Source organism: Lygodium microphyllum, chromosome 14 (genome assembly GCF_053477565.2).
Source record: "Lygodium microphyllum isolate KBCC chromosome 14, Lygodium_microphyllum_v1.1.10, whole genome shotgun sequence".
NCBI lineage: Eukaryota > Viridiplantae > Streptophyta > Polypodiopsida > Schizaeales > Lygodiaceae > Lygodium > Lygodium microphyllum.
In genome coordinates this window covers 59,418,999-59,443,110 of record NC_141148.1, presented here as the reverse complement: position 1 = coordinate 59,443,110, position 24,112 = coordinate 59,418,999, and the positions used below count along the sequence as shown (strand labels likewise).

Genomic DNA, 24,112 nt, shown 5'->3' with positions numbered 1-24,112 from the left:
GGAGAGGAAATGAGAGAGGGAGAGGAAGAGAGAAAAGGAAATGAGAGAGGGAGAGGAGAGAGAAAATACACTAAACATAATAGGGAAAGAGAGAAAGAAAGGGTGAGGGTCAGAGAGGGAGAGGAAATGAGAGGGAGAGAAAGAGAGAAAAAATGAGAGAGAGAGAGGAGAGAGAAAAAGAGAGAAAAAACATTAAATGTGATAGGGAAAGAGAGAAAGAGAGGGTGAGGGTGAGGGAGGGAGAGGAAATGAGAGAGGGAGAGGAAGAGAGAAAAGAAAACTAATTGTCGTTGTTTGTTGTAGTAGTAGTAGTAGTAGTAGTAGTTTTTTTTCTTTTCTTCTTTATTGTTGTTTCGTTTTCTTGTTTTTTGTTATTGTAGTAGTAGTAGTAGTAGTTTTCTCTTCTTTTCTTATTTATTGTTGTTGTAGTAGTAGTAGTTGTTGTTGTTTTTTTTTTCCTTCTTTTCTTGTTTATTATAGTGGTAGTGGTAGTGGTAGTGGTAGTAGTAGATGTGGTAGTCGTAGTCATGGTAGTGGTAGTGGTAGTGGTAGTCGTGGTCGTGGTCGTGTTCGTTGTCGTAGTCGTGGTCATGGTCATAGTAGTCATAGTCATAGTGATCGTTGTCATGGTCATGGTCGTAATCATAGTCGTAGTCATGGTCATGGTCGTAGTCATGGTCATAGTCATAGTCATAGTCGTAATGGTGGTCATGGTCGTCGTAGTCATAGTCGTGGTCATGGTCGTGGTCGTAGTGGTAGTCGTGGTCGTAGTCGTAATCATAGTCGTAGTCGTGGTCGTGGTCATCATAGTCGTAGTCCTAGTGATCGTGGTCATGGTCGTGGTCGTGGTCGTGGTTGTGGTCGTAGTCGTAGTCATAGTCATAATTGTGGTTATGATCATCGTAGTCGTGGTCGTGGTCGTGGTCGTGGTCATAGATGGAAGGAGAGGAGATAATGAATGGATAAAAAACAAAGAGAGAGTGGTGGCGAGGTCCGGTGCAACACCATGAGGCAGGAAACACTCCGACATAGATATATTAATCTGTGGGTGGGTGGGTGGAGACTTTACATACGTTAATTTTTGCTGAGTTACAAGAGAAGAAATCCCTTATCAAATAATTTAAGAAGGAAAAAAATAATGATAACAAAAACAAATTGTTTGTCGTAACGTAAACAAAATGGAAAACGATGAAGATCTTGTTGTTCAAGATCGCAAGGCATATCTTGATCAACGTGTCCCATGTCCTTGCTCTCAATGCAAGCTGGCAAACAGACAAAAACTTCGATTGTCTATAGAACAGGTACGATGCTTTGACGAGTTTCAATCTTAGATCATTGACTAGGCGATTGCGGATTTTTACCAAACTGTAAGAAAAGTTAATATCAATCATGCATTGTACTCGCAAGCTAATTGAATACCATATACAAGAAGATTGGGTGTGGCTGGCAAATTTTCTATATAGGGAGGTGAAGTCTTGTCCCAAGAAGGAGTGCATCCTTTGCGGACAATTAGAAGAGTTTGTCGGTGTGTGATGGATGGAGTGCATAAGCCAATCCACCACTTGGAAGATACTACCCAGTCTATACTGTCAATAGCAGAGGAGACATACAACCTTCCAAACCTACCTACAATCTTGGGGCCTGAGATGGAGGCAATGATCGATTCATTGATTCCCATGGATGTCGAGAATTCTGATCTGCTTAGAGAGAAAGCATCCATACCATTATATGATGGGTGCCGAGTATCTCTCCTGAAGACACTGCTTACACTCCTAAGTATGCAAGCAAAATACAAGTGGAGCAATGCGAGTGTGACGGATTGTTCAAGTACCTTGTACGTATGCTTTGTTGATTTCTTTTCGGCACTACCATTAAAAACATTTATGATTTTTCAAGGTGTTTTATGATTTTTTTCATGTTAATGGAATATCATATATTACCACCTACAAATACCATGCTTGAGTCTCATGATGATGCACGACATGTTTTACGAAAGCTTGGCATGGACTACAACAGCATCCATGTATGTATCAACGATTGCATACTATTTTGAGAAGAATACGAGACTATGGAGACATGTTCAAAGTGTGGTGCTCAGAGGTATCGACATGACTTGCAAGGGTAAACCATCCCTAAAAAATTTCTTAGACACTTTTCGCTCATCCCCCGCATAAACCACATGTTTCTACGTCCGGCATGGCGAGCTTGACAATGTGGCATATGCAGAATAGGTCCACAGATGGAGTTCAACGAATACAGATTCACGCACATGGAGCCACATTAACTCTACCTTCCCAGGCTTTGCTTGAGAGCCAAGGAATCTTTGGCTCGGTCTTGCAATAGATGGCATGAACCCATTCGCTCAACTTCTTACAATGTGTGGCCTACAGTCCTTGTCAACTACAATATCCCTCCATGGCTTTCTACGAAGAAAGGGCATCTCATCCTTAGGTTACTCGTCCCCGGCCGCTACAAAGTCAAAAATATGGACGTGGATCTTCCTCCATTAGTCAATGAGCTTAAGATTTTGTGGGAGGAGGGGGTCACCATGCAAGATATGAACAAGCGTGATGGTCGACAGCCTGCTAATATTCGAGCCATTCTCATATGGACCATACATGACTTTTCGAGATTTATAGAGTGTTCCGGTAAATAGGCTTCCGTTCTCATTGGTAATATCTATATTTCATCTCATTCAAGTTTGTATTCGCTAGATAGAGATGTTAGATCAGGTCTGATTACCTCAGATTATCATGCATGTCCATTGTGCAAGCCACAGCTAGACTCCCGAAGGTCACGAACCATGAAGAAGATGGTATATCAAGGACACGCCACTTTCTTGCCAGAGGGTCATGAACTCAGGGAAGGTTTTCTTGGACGACCTCCAACACGTATGAATGCCGCAAGCTGGTACGAGCTGAAAATGGTCTACGCGGAGTCACATCCAAACGGAATGCGGCGGTTCTTAGTTTTCTACGAGTTGCCATATTGGACCCACTTAGAGATCAACCACTGGTTGAATCCCATGCATATTTTCAAGAACGTGGGAAACTTGCTATGGGACCACATCATGGGAGAGAGAGACACTATTGGGGTACAAATGGATTTGAAGGAGGTAGACAAGATGGAGGGGCTTTGGCCGCACTCGAGTGCTGATGGTTGTGTACAGCTACCTCGCGCTCCTTGGGTTTTGTCCACTAAAGAAGAGTGCATTGTGAAGAAAATAGTCAAGTCTATCCATGCTCCAATGGGTAAGATGCATTCTCTCCGGTTTGCATTTTCTAAAGACGACCAATTATCAGGGCTAAAATCCCATGATTGGCATAAGATATTTCAGGTTTGTACGACAAATGGATTGAAACTGGCCTGTGCATTTTGCTATTAGGATTGTAGTCATTGTTCATAATGCTTTCTCATTTGTGGCAGTTTGTACTACCGATCGTGATCGCAAGATGCCTTACTCTAGAAATACGCGGAGCCATTTACAGGTTATCGACTTTAGTGCAATGGATCTCACATAAGGAGATTAAGACGTCCTCTATTGAATCTACAAGGTGGGGAGCAGTGGAGACGGTCTGTCTCTTTGAGAAATACCTGCCTACAAGCATGCTCACGATACAAATCCACCTTCTTGTGCATATTGTAGATGAAGTGGAGATTGCTGGACCTATCCATACACGATGGATGTTCTTCTAGGAGTGCTTCATGAAAACCCTGAAAGGATTTGTGCGATAATGAGCTCGGCTAGAAGGTAGCATGGTTGAAGGTTGGTTGGCGTCTGAGGCGCTAATGCATATTTCACAATGGCGGACAACGGTGGATCTAGACAACAAAATGCTATGGTCGCGCTGGAGGATGATAGACTGACCAAAGATGTAGTGGTTGGAAATGGGGTAGTAAAAAGAATGGATATTGCAATGGAGGAGAAGGTGAATCGCTTTTGTATGTTGCACCATGCCTTTATAGAGACGTGGCTCGCCAAGTACCAGATCACTTGGCAAGATCGAGAGGAAGCGCGATCTGAATTTCTATGTAATACGAGCCATCGATCGATTCAATATCCCGAGGGCATAGGGGAGATGTCGCAGTTCATGTCAACGCGATGGTTTCATGGAGCTTTGACCGCAGCGTCTCCCAAAGGGACGGAGGTCTCAATGGAGGAGTGGGAATTCTCAAGGGGATATAGTACAACTAATTTTATATTTTATATGCGACAACTAATTTGAGTGTTTCAATGTACAGTACAAAATATATAGTGTAACATAGTCGCGCGGACGGCATTTTGACGTGGAGCGTATTGAAAAAATGCGCTTCACAATGGATTGTGGTATCATAGCAAGGTTCGAGCACGAGAGTTAACGATGAGCAATAGATCCAAACACGGTTATAGATGAGATGGAGTATTTTGAGAGCTTGCAAAGTATTGTTACCGTGGATTACCATAGCTTCTCCATGATACTATTCGATATGCACTGGTTCAAAGTGGTACTTGAAGGAGTTGGAGCAATAGTTCGATAAGGTCCATCTGATTTCTCAAAATAGATTTTTTTAAAAATGAACGGATTTACGCGACACCTTTGTGTTGCCGGCCCATTGTGAATAAGTGCATGAACTCATTTGTTTGTTAGTTGTATTATGACATGATACATGTCACAATAGTTTAATCTCTCTTGTACATGTTTGTGAATAGGTAATTCTATTAGTAGGGAGAACATATTTGGGATGGTCAATAGGAAGAAATCGATGATGATTGTCATAGATAACCTTCTTTAAACGTGTCGGCCTAGAGGAAACTAGAGAGGGACCGCAAATAGGACATGCATGATATCCTGACGTGGTTAAACCTGAAAAAACAAGTGAATTAATAAAATACAATTGATTCAAGTCTTGAATTTCAAATATAGAATTATATACATGTACCTGAACACTCTCCGTATCCTGGAAAGTCATGCATGGTCTACAAGAACATGGCCTTCAATGTGAAATCTCTAGAGGATGCAGATGCACTTGTATCTTGCACCTCAATACCTTCCCATAACATTTCTAACTCTTCAATCAAAGGCTCTAAGTAAATGTCCATGTTTTTTACCTTGTGATTTCCACAAATCAGAAGGCACAACATTACATGTCCCTTTTTAATTGCCATGGATAGAGGAATATTATAGTTCACCAATAACACTGGCCATATAGTGTTTTGATGTGCTTTTGATGCCAAATGGATTGATTCCATCCATACCTCAACCAAATCTCAAATTTCTTGGCTCTTCTTTGAAAACGGGCCATAAATTATCTATATGTTGCCATGCCGGTGTATGTGCAGGGATCCTCCATTTTCCATCACTTGAACGATGACTAGCATGCCATGACATGAGCTTTCCAATAGACTTACACTTGAACATAAGTTTTATACGTGGAACAATCAAAAAATGTCTCAAAACCTTATGAGGCACATCCATTGACTTCATCTCCACTTCGTATCTTGATTTGCCACAAACAGGACACTCTCGTGCGAACTCATGAATCCCACGAAATAAGACACAATCATTGACACATGCATGGATCTTGACATAATCGAGGCCTCCCAGAGATGTCAAGTAATGTCTTCCTTGCTCTCTCTTAGTTGGCAATTTGTTTCCTTTTGGAAGAATTTGTGATAATAACCTACATATATTTTTAAAAGTGAGTTAAAAAACCACCAACGTCATATATTTCTGTCTGATTTCAAAATAGAACAATTAATATTATGATTCATAAGCCAAACTGAATTGATACCTACTTCAATAACGCATCCAAATTGACATTACTCCATCCATAAATTGTTTGCAAGTTAAGTATCTCAAGGGACGCACGAAGAATGGAGTACATACAACCTTCATACAACGAAGTAGATGATGCTACATATAGTGGATCATCTGGCTTCGTAGAGTGATATTCTCCCTGAACCGGCTGCAAAAATAGATGGTATACCATGTTGTCCAAAATCTCATCCTCTATGACTTGATGGGGCATTTCATGAGGGCTACTATCATGGTCGTCAGTCTCTACTCTTCTTGAAGACTCTGCCTCCTTGCGTCGACGTTTTGCAGCCTCTCGACACCCGGGAGGGAGCATCTGAGGTTGTGGCACCGCATCTTGCTCAACCACAAAAGGGAGTTTCATGTACGTTGATATATAATTCTCGTAACACAGACTAGTAATCTTAGTGGTAAATAAAAACAATGAATACCGGTGATTTTTCTCGGTCCCATTCTCCATACAAGCTGAGGTGTGACATTGCAATTCGACGTGCTCAAAAAATATACCCTCGACAACGATCACACATGCATTTAATTTTTCATCGTAGCCATGCATCTCGATTATGAAGATGCAATGTTTCATCCTCACTTGAGGATCTCAATTTTAAATACACAAAAATCATCATAAATACATTGAAACTTATTATAAGAATTTCAAGGTTAAAACTTATCTTAAAAACAAAAAATTATGATAAAGCCTAAATGTGCGTCTATATCCACGTTTACATACACGTCTATATTAGCATCTATTTTCCGTCTATTTTCGCGTCTATCCTTGCGTCTATCTGAATAATAGACGCGCATATACATGCAAAAATAGATGCACACGTCAAAATTCAAGCCATACTTAAATCATTTCTTTTCAAACTGCGCCTTTTCTTTCCTGCATTTTTTGTGGTTCTAAATCTTGAGTTTAGCCGACATGCAGTCTCTTCATGCCTCACCTAGTCTCTTCATGCCTCACTTCCTCATGACTCACCTCTTCTTTCATTTCAAACACACAAGAAGGGAAAAAGGAAAGCCAAGGAGAGGAAGAAAGAGAGAACAAGAGAGAGGAGAACAAGAAGAAGCAGCAAGCAAGCATCAAGGAAGGGTAACTTACCAAGGAGAGGAAGAAGGAGAAGGAAGAAGCGCCACCATCCGCCACACCAAACACCCAAGGTGAGTCTCTCTCTCTCTCTCTCTCTCTCTCTCTCTCTCTCTCTCTCTCTTTCTTTCTCTCTCTCTCTTTGTTTCTCTCTTTCTCTCTCTGCTTTGTCTCTGTATTTAGGATTTCTGATTCCATCTGAGGGCGCGTCTTAGAGCGCATGTGCTGGCGTGTGTGCAGGTCAATCTAGATGCGAGGATACACGCACACACAGATTGACCTGGAATTTGCATCTGAGAGCGCGTATATGCTCCATCTTAGATGCGAATATAGACATGCTCGACAGAAGGTTAACTTTGGGAGCGCATCTGAGGGCGCGTCTAACCTGCAATTTAGACACGGAGATACACGCGCCAACTCTCCCAGCTCTGATAGTAAATAATATATTTTTGCAATGATGAATGTGACCAATCCCATGTTTGTGTTTATCAGTTTTCTTGTTTATGAGAAGCATTAGCACTTAAGTTTTATGCAGACATTGAGGCTTGTGTGGGGGTTGCCTAGGAGGTGGCGAGTAATCACCCTCACAAGTAAATCACGTAGAGGAGGTTGTACACCAGTACTATAGAGTTACAGATGCTAGTGGCATCTTTCATGATGATGAAGGAAGGGATGTAATGGCGTACATGAGGAGCATCGTGCATGCGACGTATAAAGATTGTTTCATTGCCTTCAAAAATCAAAAAGCGGCTTGTGGTAGGAGGTGTTAAGGGCAGTCCATCGGAGGTACCCAAATCTTGAGGGTTAGCAATTCTCGGATGATTGGGGACGCACAAAAGTGAGGACCCTATACCATCCTGTCATTCCAAGAAAGCTGCGTATTTCTTTGACACTTGTTGGTATGCTTCACAACAAAAGATCCCACCTCATGACATGGGCTAGTGACTCACTACGAAGGCAGGAGGAGGGGCGTGGAGCCTATAGCCAACCACCTATGTGCCACTGCATAGAGTGGAAGAAAGCCAAGAAGAAAGCAACATAGAAAGTGAAGAATCACCAGCACACAGAGGTACGAGGGATCCAGATGGAAACCATGGGATCGTCGCATTACGGATCGGGCGGTAGAGAGTCGTGGGAGGCAGAGTTTGTAAGTATATTTTGATTTCTAGTTTTTTAACATTTATATTTCTTTCGATTCTTTATATAATTTATTCTAATATATTGTGACTCATAATTGTTTGTATATATCATAATTGTTTTGCAAACTACTATCGTTGGCAAGATACCTACTCCTAGAGAGGTAGATTGCCATCGATGCCATAACCACACAGCCACATGGCTTCACTTCTATGAGAAGGGTCTCATCACTGAGGACCAATACAACCGGGCCATGAGGATTTGACAGCCAGAGGAGGTATGTTTTTCTTACTTTCCTATTAAAAGTATAGCTACTTATAACTTTTTCTTCACCATGTCTATGTAAGCAACCTTGATCTTTTGTGTGTGTAGGCAAACCTAGATGTGGAGCATAGCGAGGAGGGGGATAGCGACGCTAGTAGCCATGGTGGTACTAGCGAAGATGTTTCTTCTTCAGATTCGTAGAGGAGCACCATACCTCCTCATGAGGCATTGTTTTCTTGTATATGTATGATCCATCTTTGAGCCTACTACTTGCGGCCACGCTTTAGGTCACAAGCACTAAAACTTCCCATGTAAATGCTTTTGATCTATAATGAATACATGGACTTTTATTTTCAATTCTCGTGCCCGTAAGATACATTGTCTTTTTCCCAAATGCACAATCTGATGTATGGGAGGGGGGAAAAAAAAACCATAGAGCATGTGGTTGCTCTCTGGTTTTTTTTTTTCAGTTTTGTTTTGCGCGTCTATCCACGCGTATAAATTGCAGAAAATCCGCATTTATACATGCGTCTACAGTGTAGATTACACGCGCTTATACACGCGCTTCATAATTCAAATTTAAAAAAAATATAAATATCTTTTTAAAAAAATGAGATTTTTTGTTTTTCATTTGCGTCTACCAGTGCTTGTAAAAGCGCGTCTACCAATGTGTCTATATGCACGTGTATATGTGCGTCTATTACGCATCTATTTTTGTGTGTAAACTCATTGATACACGCGATTATAGATGCACAAATAGACAGGCGGATAGACACGCCCATAAGATTTTCTCTATATTCAAAAATCGTGTCTAAAAGTGCGTCTATGAGGCCTTTCTGTTGTAGTGAAATAATTCTTTCGGGGAGCTCTACGCTATGTGTCTTGATGTAAAAGTGACCACTGGTTATGTACAAGAAGAGCAACACTTCTTTACAATGCAAGATGGTTTCTCATATGCATTGATTTTGGAACAACCTTATATTACAAGATTGTGTAAGGAAATAAAGGTGATTGATGATGTTTCTACTTATACAAGAGTCAAAAGCAAGGATGGGAGGAAAGTAGTCCATCTTACCGTTTGTGTTAGTCATCTTAGGAATCGGGATATGCTTTGAGAGTCTCCTTTTTGCCTCCAAATGCAAGGGAGTTCAAAGAACTAGATTTTCAATGTACATTACTGTAATACAGGGCTATAGTAGGGCTGTTTAGAAGATGTACTCACCTCCTGATGGAATGAAGCATGTACTTATTACTGGTTATTCTCAATTGACAACAAACAATTCATGTTGGTTTAAGCCTATGGAAGTTATATGCAAGGTGTTGACATATATCTATGAAATGGGCTACTAATAAGAAATTGAGAGCATTGGGATTGTTAGCTAAAAATGAAGACATTTCAAGCCTCTTTATGGGCTGAATATTACTCATACCATGGCTAAAATTTCAGCAACCACACATGCAGAAAATGAAGCTGAAAATAGAGTGTTATCAGTATGCTCTTTGGACATGTATGATATATTATTATTTGCTCAATAGGAATGATTACAATGGGCTGAAGCAGTTATAGAGACAAAATATAATATGGTTGAAAAAAATGTGTAACTAGTTGCTTGGTTGCTTCCACTAGATAGTGAGGGACTATATGAGAAAGTGTCAGGGCAGCCAAGTTTATAAGATCCTAAAGATATAAGTTATCAATTTAAAGTTGAAACATTATAGTAATTGAAAGTTGGTGCAAAAGGGTTTCTTATGCCTGTTGAACTAATGTACAATCACTACAAGGATTTGAGCTAGTAGTGACGACGATTAGTGACGGCGGGTAGCGGCGTCACTATTGGCGTCGCTATTTGCGTCGTAAAAGCGACGCAAATAGTGACGCAAATAGCAACGCCAATAGCGACGCAAATAGCGACGCCAATAGCGACGCAAATAGCGACCCTCCACAGGGATAAAAGCGGGCCGAAACCGAGCATGGTTTCATTTCGTGTTTGCACGTTTTGTGTTTTGAGAGCGAGAGCGAGGGAGAGAGCGACCGTCGTGAGAGAAGGAGAGGAAGAAGACTTGCCGCCGCCGCCGCTGCCGTTGTTCGCGAAGGAGAGGAGGAGCCTTCGTCGCAAAGAGGAGCCGCTCCACACTCGCCATATCTCATCGGTGAGTCTCGCTCTCTCTTTCTTTTGCTTGTTTAAGGTTTAAATCACTTTCTCTTTTGCTTGTTTAGGAGAGGAAATGAGAGAGAAAGAGAGGGAGAGGGAGAGAGAGAGAGAAAGAGAAAGAGAGGGAGAGGGAGAGGGAGAGGGAGAGGGAGAGGGAGGGAGAGTGCATTCTCTCTCTCCCTCTCCCTTTTGCTTGTTTAAGGTTTAAATCACTTTCTTTTTTGCTTGTTTAGAAGAGGAAATGTGAGAGAAAGAGAGAAAGAGAGAAAGAGAGGGAGAGGGAGATAAAGAGAAAGAGAGAGAGAGAGGGAGAGGGAGGGGGAGGAAATGAGAGAGGGAGACAAAGAGAAAGAGAGGGAGAGGGAGAGGGAGGGAGAGTGCATTCTCTCTCTCCCTCTCCCTTTTGCTTGTTTAATGTTTAAATCACTTTCTTTTTTTCTTGTTTAGGAGAGGAAATGAGAGAGAAAGAGAGAAAGAGAGGGAGAGGGAGAGAGAGGGAGAGAAAGAGAGGGAGAGGGAGAGGCAGGGGGAGGAAATGAGAGAGGGAGAGAAAGAGAAAGAGAGGGAGAGGGAGAGGGAGAGGGAGAGAGAGGGAGAGTGCATTCTGTCTCTCCCTCTCCCTTTTGCTTATTAAAGGTTTAAATCACTTTCTTTTTTTCTTGTTTAGGAGAGAAAGAGAAAAAGAGAGGGAGGGGGAGAGGGAGAGAGAGGGAGAGAGAGAGAAAGAGAGGGAGAGAGAGAGGGAGGGGGAGGAAATGAGAGAGGGAGAGAAAGAGAAAGAGAGGGAGAGGGAGAGGGAGGGAGAGTGTATTCTCTCTCTCCCTCTCGCTTTTGCTTTTGGAGAGTGTTAAGATATATTGTGAGAGGGAGAGAAAATGTGAGAGAAAGAGAAAGAGAGGGAGGGAGAGGGAGAGAGAGGGAGAGAAAGAGAAAGATAACATATATTGGAATGATAGCATATCCATGATTATGGTAATGGTATCCACTCTGCTTTTTTTATAGGTACCATTACATTGACTCCTTAAGAGGGCTAAAAATTAGTCATACACTTTATAAAGTCTAATTAGGAGATTTAAGATGCATGATAATAGACTTATCGATAATTGTATGCAATGTGCTTTGCCATGGGCCACGTACATTGGTGACTCTTTAAGATGGCTTGAAATTGGTCATGTCCTTCATAATGTCCAAGTAGGGGATCTAATTGTGATATGCATAATTCATTGTTTTTGTATTAACTTTATAGGCATAACAAATTAGAAATCATGCCAACTAGTCAACGGAAGGACTTAAAGAAAATGATACCCTAGCTAATGGTCATTACGGTACTTCATCAAAATGAACCCAAAAGTATTGTTATAGAAGAAGAATCCCTTAAATTGAGCATAGGATATTTTCTCTCAGGTCTTATGACTATGAGTAGAATTGATTGAAACAAATATTATTACTATAGTTGATAAATTTCATAGATGGCATTAATTTTAATACGTGATCCTAGGACAAAAAAACCACATTTCTAAGATGCTTTTTGTTGAGACTGATTTATTATTAGACTAAGAGATCCTCAATGATGCTCATAAATGGATTACTTATACTCAAAGCCCTCTAGTGCAGTTGTATAAGTAATCCTAGTAGAGCCCCTCTAAGATACTCAAAGTACATAACCTAGAGACCGTAGCTAGGTATATAAGGTATAATGGTTGTACAAGAAGACACCTCAATAATTGACTTATCACCATTAAATCCCAAAGAAGAATCGTGTTCCATCCCCTTCAACTCTATATTCACCTCGTGAAGAATTTCATTAATCATAGCATCCTTGTCACCAATCTTTTTGTTGCAATGATGAAGTAACATATTCATCACTTTTCCTTTTAGCATCTAAGCCATAATCCAATCTTTTAGTCAAGTCCAAACATTTAGACTTCGACTCATGAACCTTATGAACCAATGCTTTTTTTTTTTACAATAACGAATAATTATCTACCGGGACAAACAAATCCTTGACCATGATATAGGCCGAGATATAACATCAATAAATCTCTCAACTACTATGTACAATGCAAGAGCTTATGGTCAACTTGAAACTTAACATACATCTCCATAAAGCTATCCATTTGAACCTCGTTTACTATAATGTAGATAAGATGGAAAACGAAGAATGTCTTATTGTTCAAGATCGCGAGGCGTATCTTAATCAGCGTGTCCCATGTCCTTGCTCTCAATGCAAGTTGGCAATTAGACGAAAATACTAATTGTCTATAGAATACGTACGACGATTTGGCGAGTTTCAATCTGAGATCATTGATCAGGCAATTGCGGATTTTCAGCAAACGGTAATTTGAAGTTAATATTAATCATGCATTGTACTCGCAAGATAATTGAAAACCATACACAATAAGATTGGGTCTTATTGGCAAATTTTCTATCCAGGGGAGTGATGTCTCATCCCAAGGGGGAGTGCACCCTTTGCGGCCAATTAGAAGAGTTTATGGACGTGCGATGGATGGATTGCAGGAGCCAATCCACCACTCACAAGGCCAATCTATACCGTCAATGCCAGAGGAGACAGACAACCTTCTCCACCTATCTACAATCTTGGAGCCTAAGATGGAGGCAATGATCGATGCATTGATTCCCATGGATGTCGAGGCATCTGATCCGCTTAGAGAGGAAGCATCCATACCATTATATGATGGGTGCCGAGTATCTTGGTTGAAGACATTGCTTGCACTCTTAAGTGTGCAAGCAAAATACGGGTGGAGCGACCGAGTTATTCAGGTACCTTGCAGATAGGCTTCATTGATTTTTTTTTTTGACACTATTATTACAAACATTTGTGCTTTTTCAAGGTGTTTTATGATTTTTTTCAAGTTATTGAAATATCATATATTACCACCTGCAAATACCATGCCTGAGTCTCATGATGATGCACGACATGTTTTACAAAAGCTTGGCATGGACTACAATAATATCCATGCATGTATCAACGATTGCATACTGTTTCGAGATGAATACGAGACTATGAATACATGTCCAAAGTGTGGTGCTCACAGGTATCGACAGGACTTGCAAGGGCAAACCATCCCTCAAAAAGTTCTCAGACACTTTCCGCTCATCCCCCGCATAAACCACATGTTTTGCACGTTTGGCATGGCAAGCTTGACAACGTGGCATGTGTAGAATAGGTCTACGGATGGAGTTCAACGAATATCAGCGGATTGGTCTCGCAATGACTCTACCTTCCCAGGCTTTGCGCGAGAGCCAAGGAATCTTCGGCTTGGTCTCGCAATGGATGGTGTGACCCCATTCGGTCTGCGCTCAACTTCTTACAGTGTGTGGCCTATAGTGCTTGTCAACTACAACATCCCTCCATGGCTTTCTACGAAGAAATGATATCTCATCCTTAGCTTGCTCGTCCGAGGCCGCTACAAAGTAAAAAATATGGACGTGTATCTTCGTCCATTAGTCGATGAGCTTAAGATTTTGTGGGAGAGAGGGTCATTGTGCAATGGTCGCGCGGTTAGCGAATATTCGAGCCATTCTCATGTGGACGATGCATGACTTTCCAGGATTGGGAGAGTGCTCAGGTGAGCAGACCTCCATTCTCGTTGGTAATATCTATATTTTATCTCATTCAATCAAGTATTCACTAGGTCGTGGCTTAGCTTACAGGTTTGGTTACCTCAGGTTATCATACATGTCCATTGTGTGGGCCACAGTTAAACTCCCGAAGGTCACGAACCATGAAGAAGATGGCATATCAAGGACACACCACTTTCTTGCCGGAGGATCATGAACTGAGGGAAGGTTTCCTTGGACGATCTCCAACACGTATGAATGCCGCAAGCTGATACGAGCTGAAAATGGTAAACCCAGAATCACATTCAAATGGAATGCGACGGTTCTCAGTTTTCTACGAGTTGCCATATTGGACCCACTTACAGGTCAACCACTTGTTGGATCCCATGCATATTTTCAAGAATGTGGACAGCTTGCTATGGGACCACATCACAGGAAAGAGAGACATTATAGGGACACGAATGGATTTAAAGGAGGTAGGTAAGATGGAGGCGCTTTGGCCACAGTCGAGTGCTGATGGTGGAGTGCAACTTCCTCGCGCTCCTTGGGTTTTGTCCACTAAAGAAGAGCGCATTGTGAAGCAAGTAATCTTCTATCCAAACCCTCGACAATGGTTTGAACTCGCTTTGTACGTGTTTGTGAACATGTAATCTTCTATCCAAACCCCAGACAACCTTGATGGTAGTATGTTATAACTTCAACTCCCCGAAGTGCGAGAGTATATGATCAAAGCGATGTTCCAAGCATAGATGAAGATAATATGCAAATAGAGGGGTCGATATTACAAGGGGTGGAGGCCGCCGCAAGCTTAGAGCCCGCATCGGCTAACAATGATGGAAATAGAGGAGTCCAAGAATTTTTTGAGAACGAGGCAAACTCATTCTTTTGTGGTGACATGTCTATCGACCTTCCAGTGTATGTGGAGTTGTGTCAGGAGATTAACATGGGACCATAGGATACTTCATTCTTGGAGCATCCACTTACTCAATTCATTGTTTAGATCTCTTATAAAGGTACATAAGATATGCATTTTAAGAGGGATTTTTTAAAAATGACTTATATTACTGTGCTTTGTATAATTTAAATTGATTATTCTAACACCATTTTTTATCTGTGCAAGTGACATTTTCAGGATGAGTCGAGGGATGAGCGATGAGGAGTTACAGGATATCTTCGCACGCATGTCTCCAGACTAGCTCGCGAGATTCAGAGAGATGGAAGACCAGCAGCTGTCTCGTTCTTCGTCAGGGCACTCTTCTAGATCTACTTCAGCGCGATCAGATGCTTCAGCTTCGAGCAGACGATCTCGACGCTCACAACTTGGGCCATAGGGAGGGACTGCATCGGGATCAGGGGGATGCTACTGTGGAGACACGGATGTGGTGTCTCCATCTCATCGTTCAGCTGGAACTGCGTCACCTCCAGGATTTGTCACACCTGTGGGGACGTCTACTCCAATTACTCCGGCTTTTGCGCAACCGTCAGCAGGTGGCACCCCTTTGGGTTCCACTCCGAGAGAGGTTACCCCCGTCGGTACACCAGATGTAGAGGGGTCTCCTGGATATACCCAGGAGCATGGATGGAGATGGGAGAGGACCCATCTTAGGCAAACTCCTAGGGGTTATGGATATCTGGTTGATAATAGGTCAGGAGCCATCATCATGAATGATGAGGGGAGAAGAGTGATGGCTCGCATGAGAGAGTTGTGCCAACAAGTTTTTCGGCACAACGTCCTGGATCATTGGAAGAACATTCCGGAGGGGAGCAAGGACTACATAGTAGCATCCTTGCACAAGGAGTTTCCGGTGCAAGCCGCAGTACATAGATTCTCTACGGGCTGGATGATGGATTGCATGCGTGCATACATGTCACATAGACGATCCGACGCATGCAAGGCAATCAAGAGTGGGGCTTCAAAGCTCGAGTGGTTAGATGCAGATGACTGGCGCCGATTGAGGGAGGAGGCTACACATTCGCCAGGACGTTGGAGTCAGCAGCGCGAGGTGAGGAGGGCACGACTCGAGGCCGGAGTGGTCCATCATCTTGGGAGTGGCGGCCACCAAACATATTTGGAGGACTTTGTAAGTTTCTCTTTTGTTTTGCTTGTTTGGTTTTCTGAAATATTCTTTGTACTGGAAATCATGTTTCTAACAGTTAGCATTTTGTTTTCTTTGCAGAACTCCATTATAAATCGCGAGCCGCAAGGCCTTGAGACTCGATATGCAGAGAGGCACGGTCTCAATGCATTGACGTATTGTTTCTTTTTTTGCAGAATCCATTCGATGCTCCTTTGCGGCGGGACGAGCTTTCGGGGGACGAGGATTTCTAGCTTGCCCTTGGATCCTTGGAGCTCACACACCTTTATTTTTTAGTCGCCTAATCTATGTAGACATTTTCTATGTATTGGTGATATCCTGTCATGATTGTACCAATCGCTTTTTATGCGATCGTGTATTTATTTCATGTATCAGTTTTATGATTTCAGTATACATTCTTTTTATTTGCAAGCGCTTTGTATACAGTAGTGAGAAACTATTTTGTATGACTCTCATATAGCACAAAGTGCTATATGTGGCAGGGCAGCTGGCAGGGCAAAATTTTTTTTCCCTGTTACCGTCACAATTTGCGTCGCAAATTTACTGCTCGCGTCGCTATTGGTGTCGCTATGTGCATCGCAAATTTACTGGTTGTGTTGCTATTGGCGTCGATAGCGACGTCGCATATAGTGACGCCAATAGCGACGTTTTTATGGCGTCGTCAATAACGACGCTTTTTCCGACGACGGGGGCAAATTTTGTTGTTTGTATTTTCATCGCTTTAAACGTCGGTATAAGGTCTATATCTTGTAGTGAATTAAAAATCTATCATACCGATAGAAGAGATGACAATCACATGGATTGTGCTACCTTGGGAAGAAGAGTTGAATCGAGAGGAGTTGTTGGCCTTACATATTAGATAGTTGGAAAGGAAGTCAGAAGATAGAGAAACAGTAGTTGCAAAGTTAAGGATAACAAGGATACAAAACAAGAAAGGTTTGACAAAAGACATAGATTGAGGCCAAGAACCATACAAGATGGGGATTGGGTGCTAGTCTATGGCACCAATTCAGAAACCTAACATAGTCCCATGCATAAAGTCTCCAAGTGATGGTTGAGACCCTACGTGGTAAGACAAGTGATTGATAATGCTCCAATGGCAAACATTAGGATGACTTTTTGACAAAGCCACTAACAATAGAAAAATTTGAAGCTTGCTGCTCTCACCTAGGCTTGAGGAGGATTACTCAAAGATAGGAGTAAGTTTGATGGGGTGCTGTTTAGGAATAAAACCAACTCGATAAAATAACATAAATATTTTTTATTAAAATTAAAAAGTCACGACCAATAAGTGAACGATCGAGATGCCAATTGTAAAAAACCCTTGAGGTCATAATCATTTCAAAAAAGGCTTCACTGCAAATTTCTTCTTCCTTACATAACCTGGCCCTGCTCTACTCTTAGACACGGGTAGCCCCTCCTCATTGCACAAATCGGGCCTCCTCTTCCTCTTAAGCAAAGGCAGCCTCTCTTCAAGCACGAGAAAGCCCTCATCTAATTGCACCTACCTTGAGCAAGAAGTCTTGCAACTTGAGCTGCCGCCATCACCCTGCTTTGCGCCACGTTTCCTACTCAACTTCTCTCAGAGTAGCAAATACGTCTTTAGCGACAATGGCACTAGAGAAGTTTTCTTCCCTTTGAAATGGCCCCCCAGTTCCCAGTGCTGCAGACCACCGGACACTCTCTTTTCTATAGTAGCTGAAGCAAGTTGTTGCAGTCCAAAATGGGAGCCTCCCCCCTCTTTGCTTTGAAGATGGACGCCTCCTATTCTCCAAGAGCCTGTGATGAGCCACACACAAAACTCCCCCGAGATCGAAATCTCCACTCTAGCTGCACCCACCTGGGTGCTCCTTCCTTACCATTAATGTAGGTCCCCCCCTTCTCCCTAGCATCTAGATGGTAGGCGATGCAATATCCTTCCCTCTCATCCCCAAATGCCTCCCCCCTCTCTTGTAGGCAGGCTTCGTCTTCTCTTCTCCCGAGGCTTATCCTTCACTTCGCCACCTTCGATCCTCCCTCACCTTCATGTGTAGCAACTAGTTACTCTTTTCTGGCCCTTTGAGATAAGGTTTCCTAGGCTCTTGTTCACCTCCCGAGTTACTCTATAGTAGTGACACATACATGATAGGCAGATATAAGTACACATACAAACATAGACTCACACAAACACATACATAGGCAGATTTTAGTACGCATACAAACATAGACTCACACAAACACATTCATTGATAGACATGCACATGACCACACACACAAAAGGCATACATGCACATATGGTTAGGCACACCAACACATCCATACACATAGTATAAGCACATACATACACTTAGACATGCACACATAATAGTATAAACAAGAACAGGATCACGTATATAACTAAAGACAATCACAAGCACAAATCCACACACAAGCATTGGCACACAAATGCACACCAGATAAAAGAACATATGCACATAAAGTTCAACACAAGAATGCACATATATACACATATCTAAGCACATATATAATCACACTCGAGCACTCCAACACTTAGTAAGCCTCAAAGCACAAATACACTTAATGACGTATGTATATATATTTACACACACACACACAGACGAGGCCATAAATCATAACATAAACACATATAAACCTAAATACACTCCTGCTTTTTTATCTCTCCAATAAATATGAACGATTCTATGATGATAATGAAAATATAAAAGCTTGAACCTCATATTGATATCCATTGCCAAGGAATCTTTCACGACCCTCAACTCACCCTACCACTTTTCCCTCACAGACCAAAAGGTTCATCACATTTGCCAGAAGTCCCCACAATGTTGTGCAAAGAAGGTGAGTGTACAATGAAGGTGCAATTTGAAGTGCACATGCATCTAGGGTTATTGGATATAGCTCTAGTGGATCTTAGGCCATGTTGTGCATCAATATGGTGTAGTAAAGTGTCTTCCCAATGGCATGGAAGTAAATGAAATGAAGGGGTATAAGAGGGTGCTATGATTTGTGTGCACAACCATGTGTAGTGTGTTGTGTATGTGAGATCCCTCTTTTCCCTATGAAGTGTATCAGTTTTAGGGTTCAAAAATTATACATTCTCTTCTTATAGCTTAGCTTACAACATTGAACTCTTTTTTTGCTTGTACAAGCATCCAAAACTTGACAAGAAAGATTATATGCTCATAGAAGCTCAAATGACAAACAGCATTTGAACTCATAGAGTGTTAGGAGCATAAGTTTTATTAGCTATCCAAACTAACAAGCATAAAAAAAAACTCTATACAAGTTTCCAAAGACCAAACATTGCACTGCAAGTTAGGTGTGTTTAGGATTTCCCCAAAAAAGTATCACAACATTATTAAATATGGGAGCTTGGCCAATAGTTACTATAGTGCTAAAGGCATTGAGATAACAAAAAGGGTGGCAAGATAATTGTCTAGAGGAGGTAGTGGTATATACTAAAATGGCAATCATCAATGATTGGCACACTGATGGTATGATAGCAACACTAATTCTTTGGCTTGCCTTGTTGTGCCATGGAGGCATGAATGTGGTTCTCTTCATCAAGTTCAAATTGAGGTTGCTAATTGCAAACCTTCATGGAGACAAAGTCTACATGCTAATTCTAGCTAGACATTAAGGTGCTGCCTAAATGAAGAAGTATACCCAAGATGAAGAGAATGCCTTTGGCTCACGTGCTAATGATAAACTCCTTTGACATCTATTGCAACACTTGGTCTTCATTGGATCACAGATGGTTGGAAGTTGTAAGTTTATTTCTACCAATCCAAAAAGACATTGAGAGCATGGAGTGAAAAGCTATCTCTACTTTCTTAACGTTGCCCACATGCATATGTATATGAGTATACTTCCAATGTCCTTATTCCTATGAGTACCCTTTTGGATTCCATGTAACCGCTAGGAGCAAAAAGAGACGAGCTTATGTGACTTGTGCTAGGAATTCATTAGTTAACACCTTGAGTTAGAAGATTCTATTTGCCTATCCTTGTACTATCAATGAGAACTACAACTTTAATAGGATATCTTCCTTGCCTTCAATTCTCTTTCTTCTTCCATCTTGATGCATTATCCTCTAGCGATTTGTGATGAGACACGATTTCCCTTCGATAACTTGCAGAGGTTTTTAAGTGTGAGTGTTATGTGTGAATATCCTAGTAAGTTATGACTCCCTTTGGACATATGGATACTACTTTACTTGTGTATGTGTCTATCGAGTGTCTATCATGGATAGTGAAATATCCTTTTTTCCTTATATGTATACATGTATATCTATTTGTGCATGGATATATTACATGGATACATGCCTTTATGACAACATTTGAGCTGCTTTGATTGTACAGCCAAACAACAATACCTTAAATACCTTCACATGATATGTCAAAGTTATGAGTTGATGTTGTAAACATGATTAAATTGAGACGTGCATTTAGTAGTTTAAATGAAGGAGCATTGTCATCTCTAGCTTCTATGACATGAATGTGCCCAAGTAGTACAAGTTTTTGAGTATGTCCTTTGAAAATATTAATTCGTGTCATTTGATAAAACCTTACATGAGGGCTTATTGTAGCACACAACAAACCACAATGGCCTATGTAAGTACCACTTTAAGTATAGATAGTGGGAAAATTTTATGTATATGGCTTTTAGGCATGCAAGTCTATAAATATCAAAATTATTGAATGCTTTGCAAAGCTGAAAAGGGCCATACCTGGTGGACTGACTAGGTAACGCGTTATGAGGAATAATATTTCGTGGTAGAGGACAATTAGAGTTACAATGCTGCCCCATGTAAAGAAGCTCCTGGATCTACATTACCGAAAGCTTCGCAAGTCTGAACAAGGCCATACTGTGGTGGATAATTCTTTTGGACAAGTTCTTCATATGGAATACTAATTGGTGGAAGAGTTCAATTGGAATTCAAATGTCGCCGCATGTAAAGAAGCTTTCGCGAATGGAGGTCAAAATGTTGTGAAAAATTGGCACGTTGCAATTGTCTAGCAAGAGCAGAGAACGAGGTTTCTTTTCAAAGAAGCTAATGATCGCGGTGCCGGCATAATGATCACAATGCCGGCATGCTATGCTTTGTCTTCGAATATACAATCAAATGTTAGTAGTGCAAGTCACTTCAAACTTTATAGATTACAAGCTTTCGCAAGAGTTATTCAACATTTAATCAGTGTCGGTATAGATTACAAGAAGGTCCTGCTCTGTATAGATTACAAACACACGCTGCTCTGTAAAGATTATACGCGGCTAGGAGTTGATCTATCTTGATCTACTGCTTGCAAGACCGGCGCAATATTGCAGCTCTGACGATGATATTGGTAATGACAGGGACCTCTTCGCAGGCAACTCCTATGACGATAGCATTCATGGTCGCCTTCTTCCTCGTATTATCATCATTATACGTGCATTTCATTAAGAAAATAAAATTACAAGGCGGCAAGCTGCTGGCCTCAGGGGCACAAGATGACGGTTACAAGAAGCAGCTAAAGCTCGACGATGATCAGCTGGCGCGCCCAGATGAATGTATCGTTCAAGATTTGCCTCTCCCGCCTGGCGCAGGGCCGGCTAGGCGTGTCGTATGGGAGAGCCTGCAGTTTCTGAGGGCGGTTCGGCGGGCCGAGACTGCGGCTTGGGTGGCGGCTCGGATGGCCAGGCACGGCTCGTGTGTGTTCCGTACGAACCTCTTCACGAGGCCGGCTGTGGTGACGTCCGGGCCGGACGCCAGCCGCTTCCTTTTCTCCCACGACGGCAAGCTGGTCCGGCCCTTCTGGCCGCCCACCCTCGTGTCCCTCCTGGGGGACAGCTCCTTCCTGGCGGCCCCCGAAACAGCCAACCGCCGCCGCCTGCGCCGCATCGTCCACGACTGTGCCGGCTCCCCCGCCCTTCGCCACCTCCTCACCCGCGTGGACTCCCTCACCATCCGTCACCCGGCCCTCCACTGGGTCGGCCGACGACGGCTCCCAGCCCACCACGCGGTTGCCATCTACACGCTTGAGGTCAGCTTCGCCCTCCTCCTCGGCGGTGGCCGGCCGCCGAGCTCCCGCACGCGCGACGCCCTCCAGTAACTGTACACCACCCTCACCGCTGGCGTCTTCACCCTGGGCGTCTATCTGCCCGGTACTCGCTACTATAAGGCGCACCAGGCCAAGGTCCGGTTGCACCGGCTCCTGCGTGAGTTGGTGTCCGAGAGGAGGGAGCAGCTCCTGCATCAGCCAGGAGATCATGGCCCTCCCTTTGTCAATGACCTAGTGTCTTATATGGTGCTGTGCAAAGATGAGCACGGGCAAGCCTTCTCTCACGATGAGATTGTCCACCTGGCCACCACCATCCTCCTCGCCAGCCAAGACACCGTCCACTCTGCTATCACCTTCGCTTGCAAACATCTAGCCCAGAATCCAGCCGTTTACGATAACGTGGTCAAAGGTGAGATATGCTAAGATTAGACTTTCTTTGACTCCCACTAAAGAGCCGTAATGCCTACTTACAAATCAATAGGGTGGGTGGTTATGCCAGTTTAAGGTCAGCTTATGTATTTGGCTTCGACTCGATACCCTGTCAAGTGACATCTTTCAAGCTCAGTAGCATCCAAGTGTCTATAAGTAGGAAGTAATCCTAGCATTCTATGCTTGTGGGGCTTGCTTGAAGCCATAGAATGCCTTCTTCAGTCTGCATACATATGACAAGTAATTGTGCCTTAGTAGCATATTCCTTGTGTACAATGTGTGGTTGAGAGTAGGCAATGGTATGTCTAACATTCCCTAGCCTTTCTAAAAGCAAAAGGCATGACAAACTTTCCCGCATTTCACTTTGAGGACTATGAGTTGTTTTCCATTCGTGATTCCTAGTATTGTCAACAAGAGGAATCAAACGAGTAAAATACCATAAACACAAAAGAGGCCACACTACAAATATTTCTATATGTTGAATTGACCACTTAAATGCTCATAAGTAAGATCATCATGGGGTTACAGAATGTGGTTTCGTTAACCCACAATATACATGCAATATAGTTATTGTGTGCAATATGTCACATATAATGATTGGTTGTGTTTCTTGCATTTCTATATAATATTGTATCCATTGTACATTGGGCAAAACAAAGATCAATCTTGGAGTCAAAGAAACATGGAGATGCACTTACTTGGGAGGATCTAAATAAGATGGAATACACATGGAGTGTCATTCAAGAATCCTTGAGGTTACAACCACCAGCACTTGGGGTATTCTATGTTGCTACCAAAGATTTTGAGTATAATCACTTCAGGATTCCATGTGGTTGGCTGGTAAGGGCTTTTGTAAAACTATAGTTCGTCATTAATTTTATGTCCAAGCAACATTTAGTAGGATTTAGTTGTGGGATGCGTTTAATAATAGGCAAGTTGGAAGTCAAAGCACATATTGAAATACCTATATTGTTCAATATGTCTAACAAATACTCTTATCCTACGTGCAGGTTTTCCTTAGTATATCCCATTGCCATATGGACCAAAGATATTTCACCAACCTTGATAAGTTTGACCCATCACGTTTCTTTGACAAAATAGTAAAACCGAACACCTTTATTCCATTTTGTGGAGGTCCTAGATTATGTGGTGGCATAGATTTTACAAAGGTGGTTATGCTTATCTTTTTCCACTACCTTGTGAATTTTTTTAAATGGACATTAGAAAATCCTAATGAAGGCATCTCTATGGGTATCACTCCTTATCCTATGCAAGGTTTACCAATCATACTTGAGGAAAAAACCTCATAAGAAGATTATCATGCTAACGTCTATTGATCAAATTAGTTGATAATGCAAGCATTGAGTTTGAAAGTAACTCCTAACACCTTCTTTATTTTGTAATTAGTTTAATTGTATTAATAATTCATAACCTAGCTTTGTTATCCAAAGTGATTGTGCTGTATATATATCTCTATATTAATATTAGAACTTGGTATATGAGAGTATTTCTTATTCACTTATGGTCAAGT

The 24,112-nt window shown here is 42.0% G+C and overlaps 1 protein-coding gene across 1 annotated transcript; it reads left to right on the top strand.

The window, feature by feature from the left end:
• Positions 1 to 21,489: 21,489 nt before the first annotated feature.
• Positions 21,490 to 23,891, top strand: LOC148025634 (cytochrome P450 716B1-like). The gene is made up of 3 exons (XM_087691997.1): positions 21,490 to 22,199; positions 23,241 to 23,421; positions 23,592 to 23,891. The coding sequence occupies exons 1-3, from the start codon at positions 21,490 to 21,492 to the stop codon at positions 23,889 to 23,891; spliced, it is 1,191 nt and encodes a 396-aa protein (XP_087548123.1).
• The last annotated feature ends 221 nt before the right edge of the window (positions 23,892 to 24,112 follow it).

Bases quoted from the DNA above. Each gene is read 5' to 3' on its own strand.
- LOC148025634 (XM_087691997.1), top strand. From the start codon at position 21,490: ATGACGATAGCATTCATGGTCGCCTTCTTCCTCGTATTATCATCATTA. The intron at 22,200-23,240 runs GTAACTGTACAC...GGCAAAACAAAG, and splicing joins CGCACGCGCGACGCCCTCCA to ATCAATCTTGGAGTCAAAGA. The intron at 23,422-23,591 runs GTAAGGGCTTTT...TCCTACGTGCAG, and splicing joins GGATTCCATGTGGTTGGCTG to GTTTTCCTTAGTATATCCCA.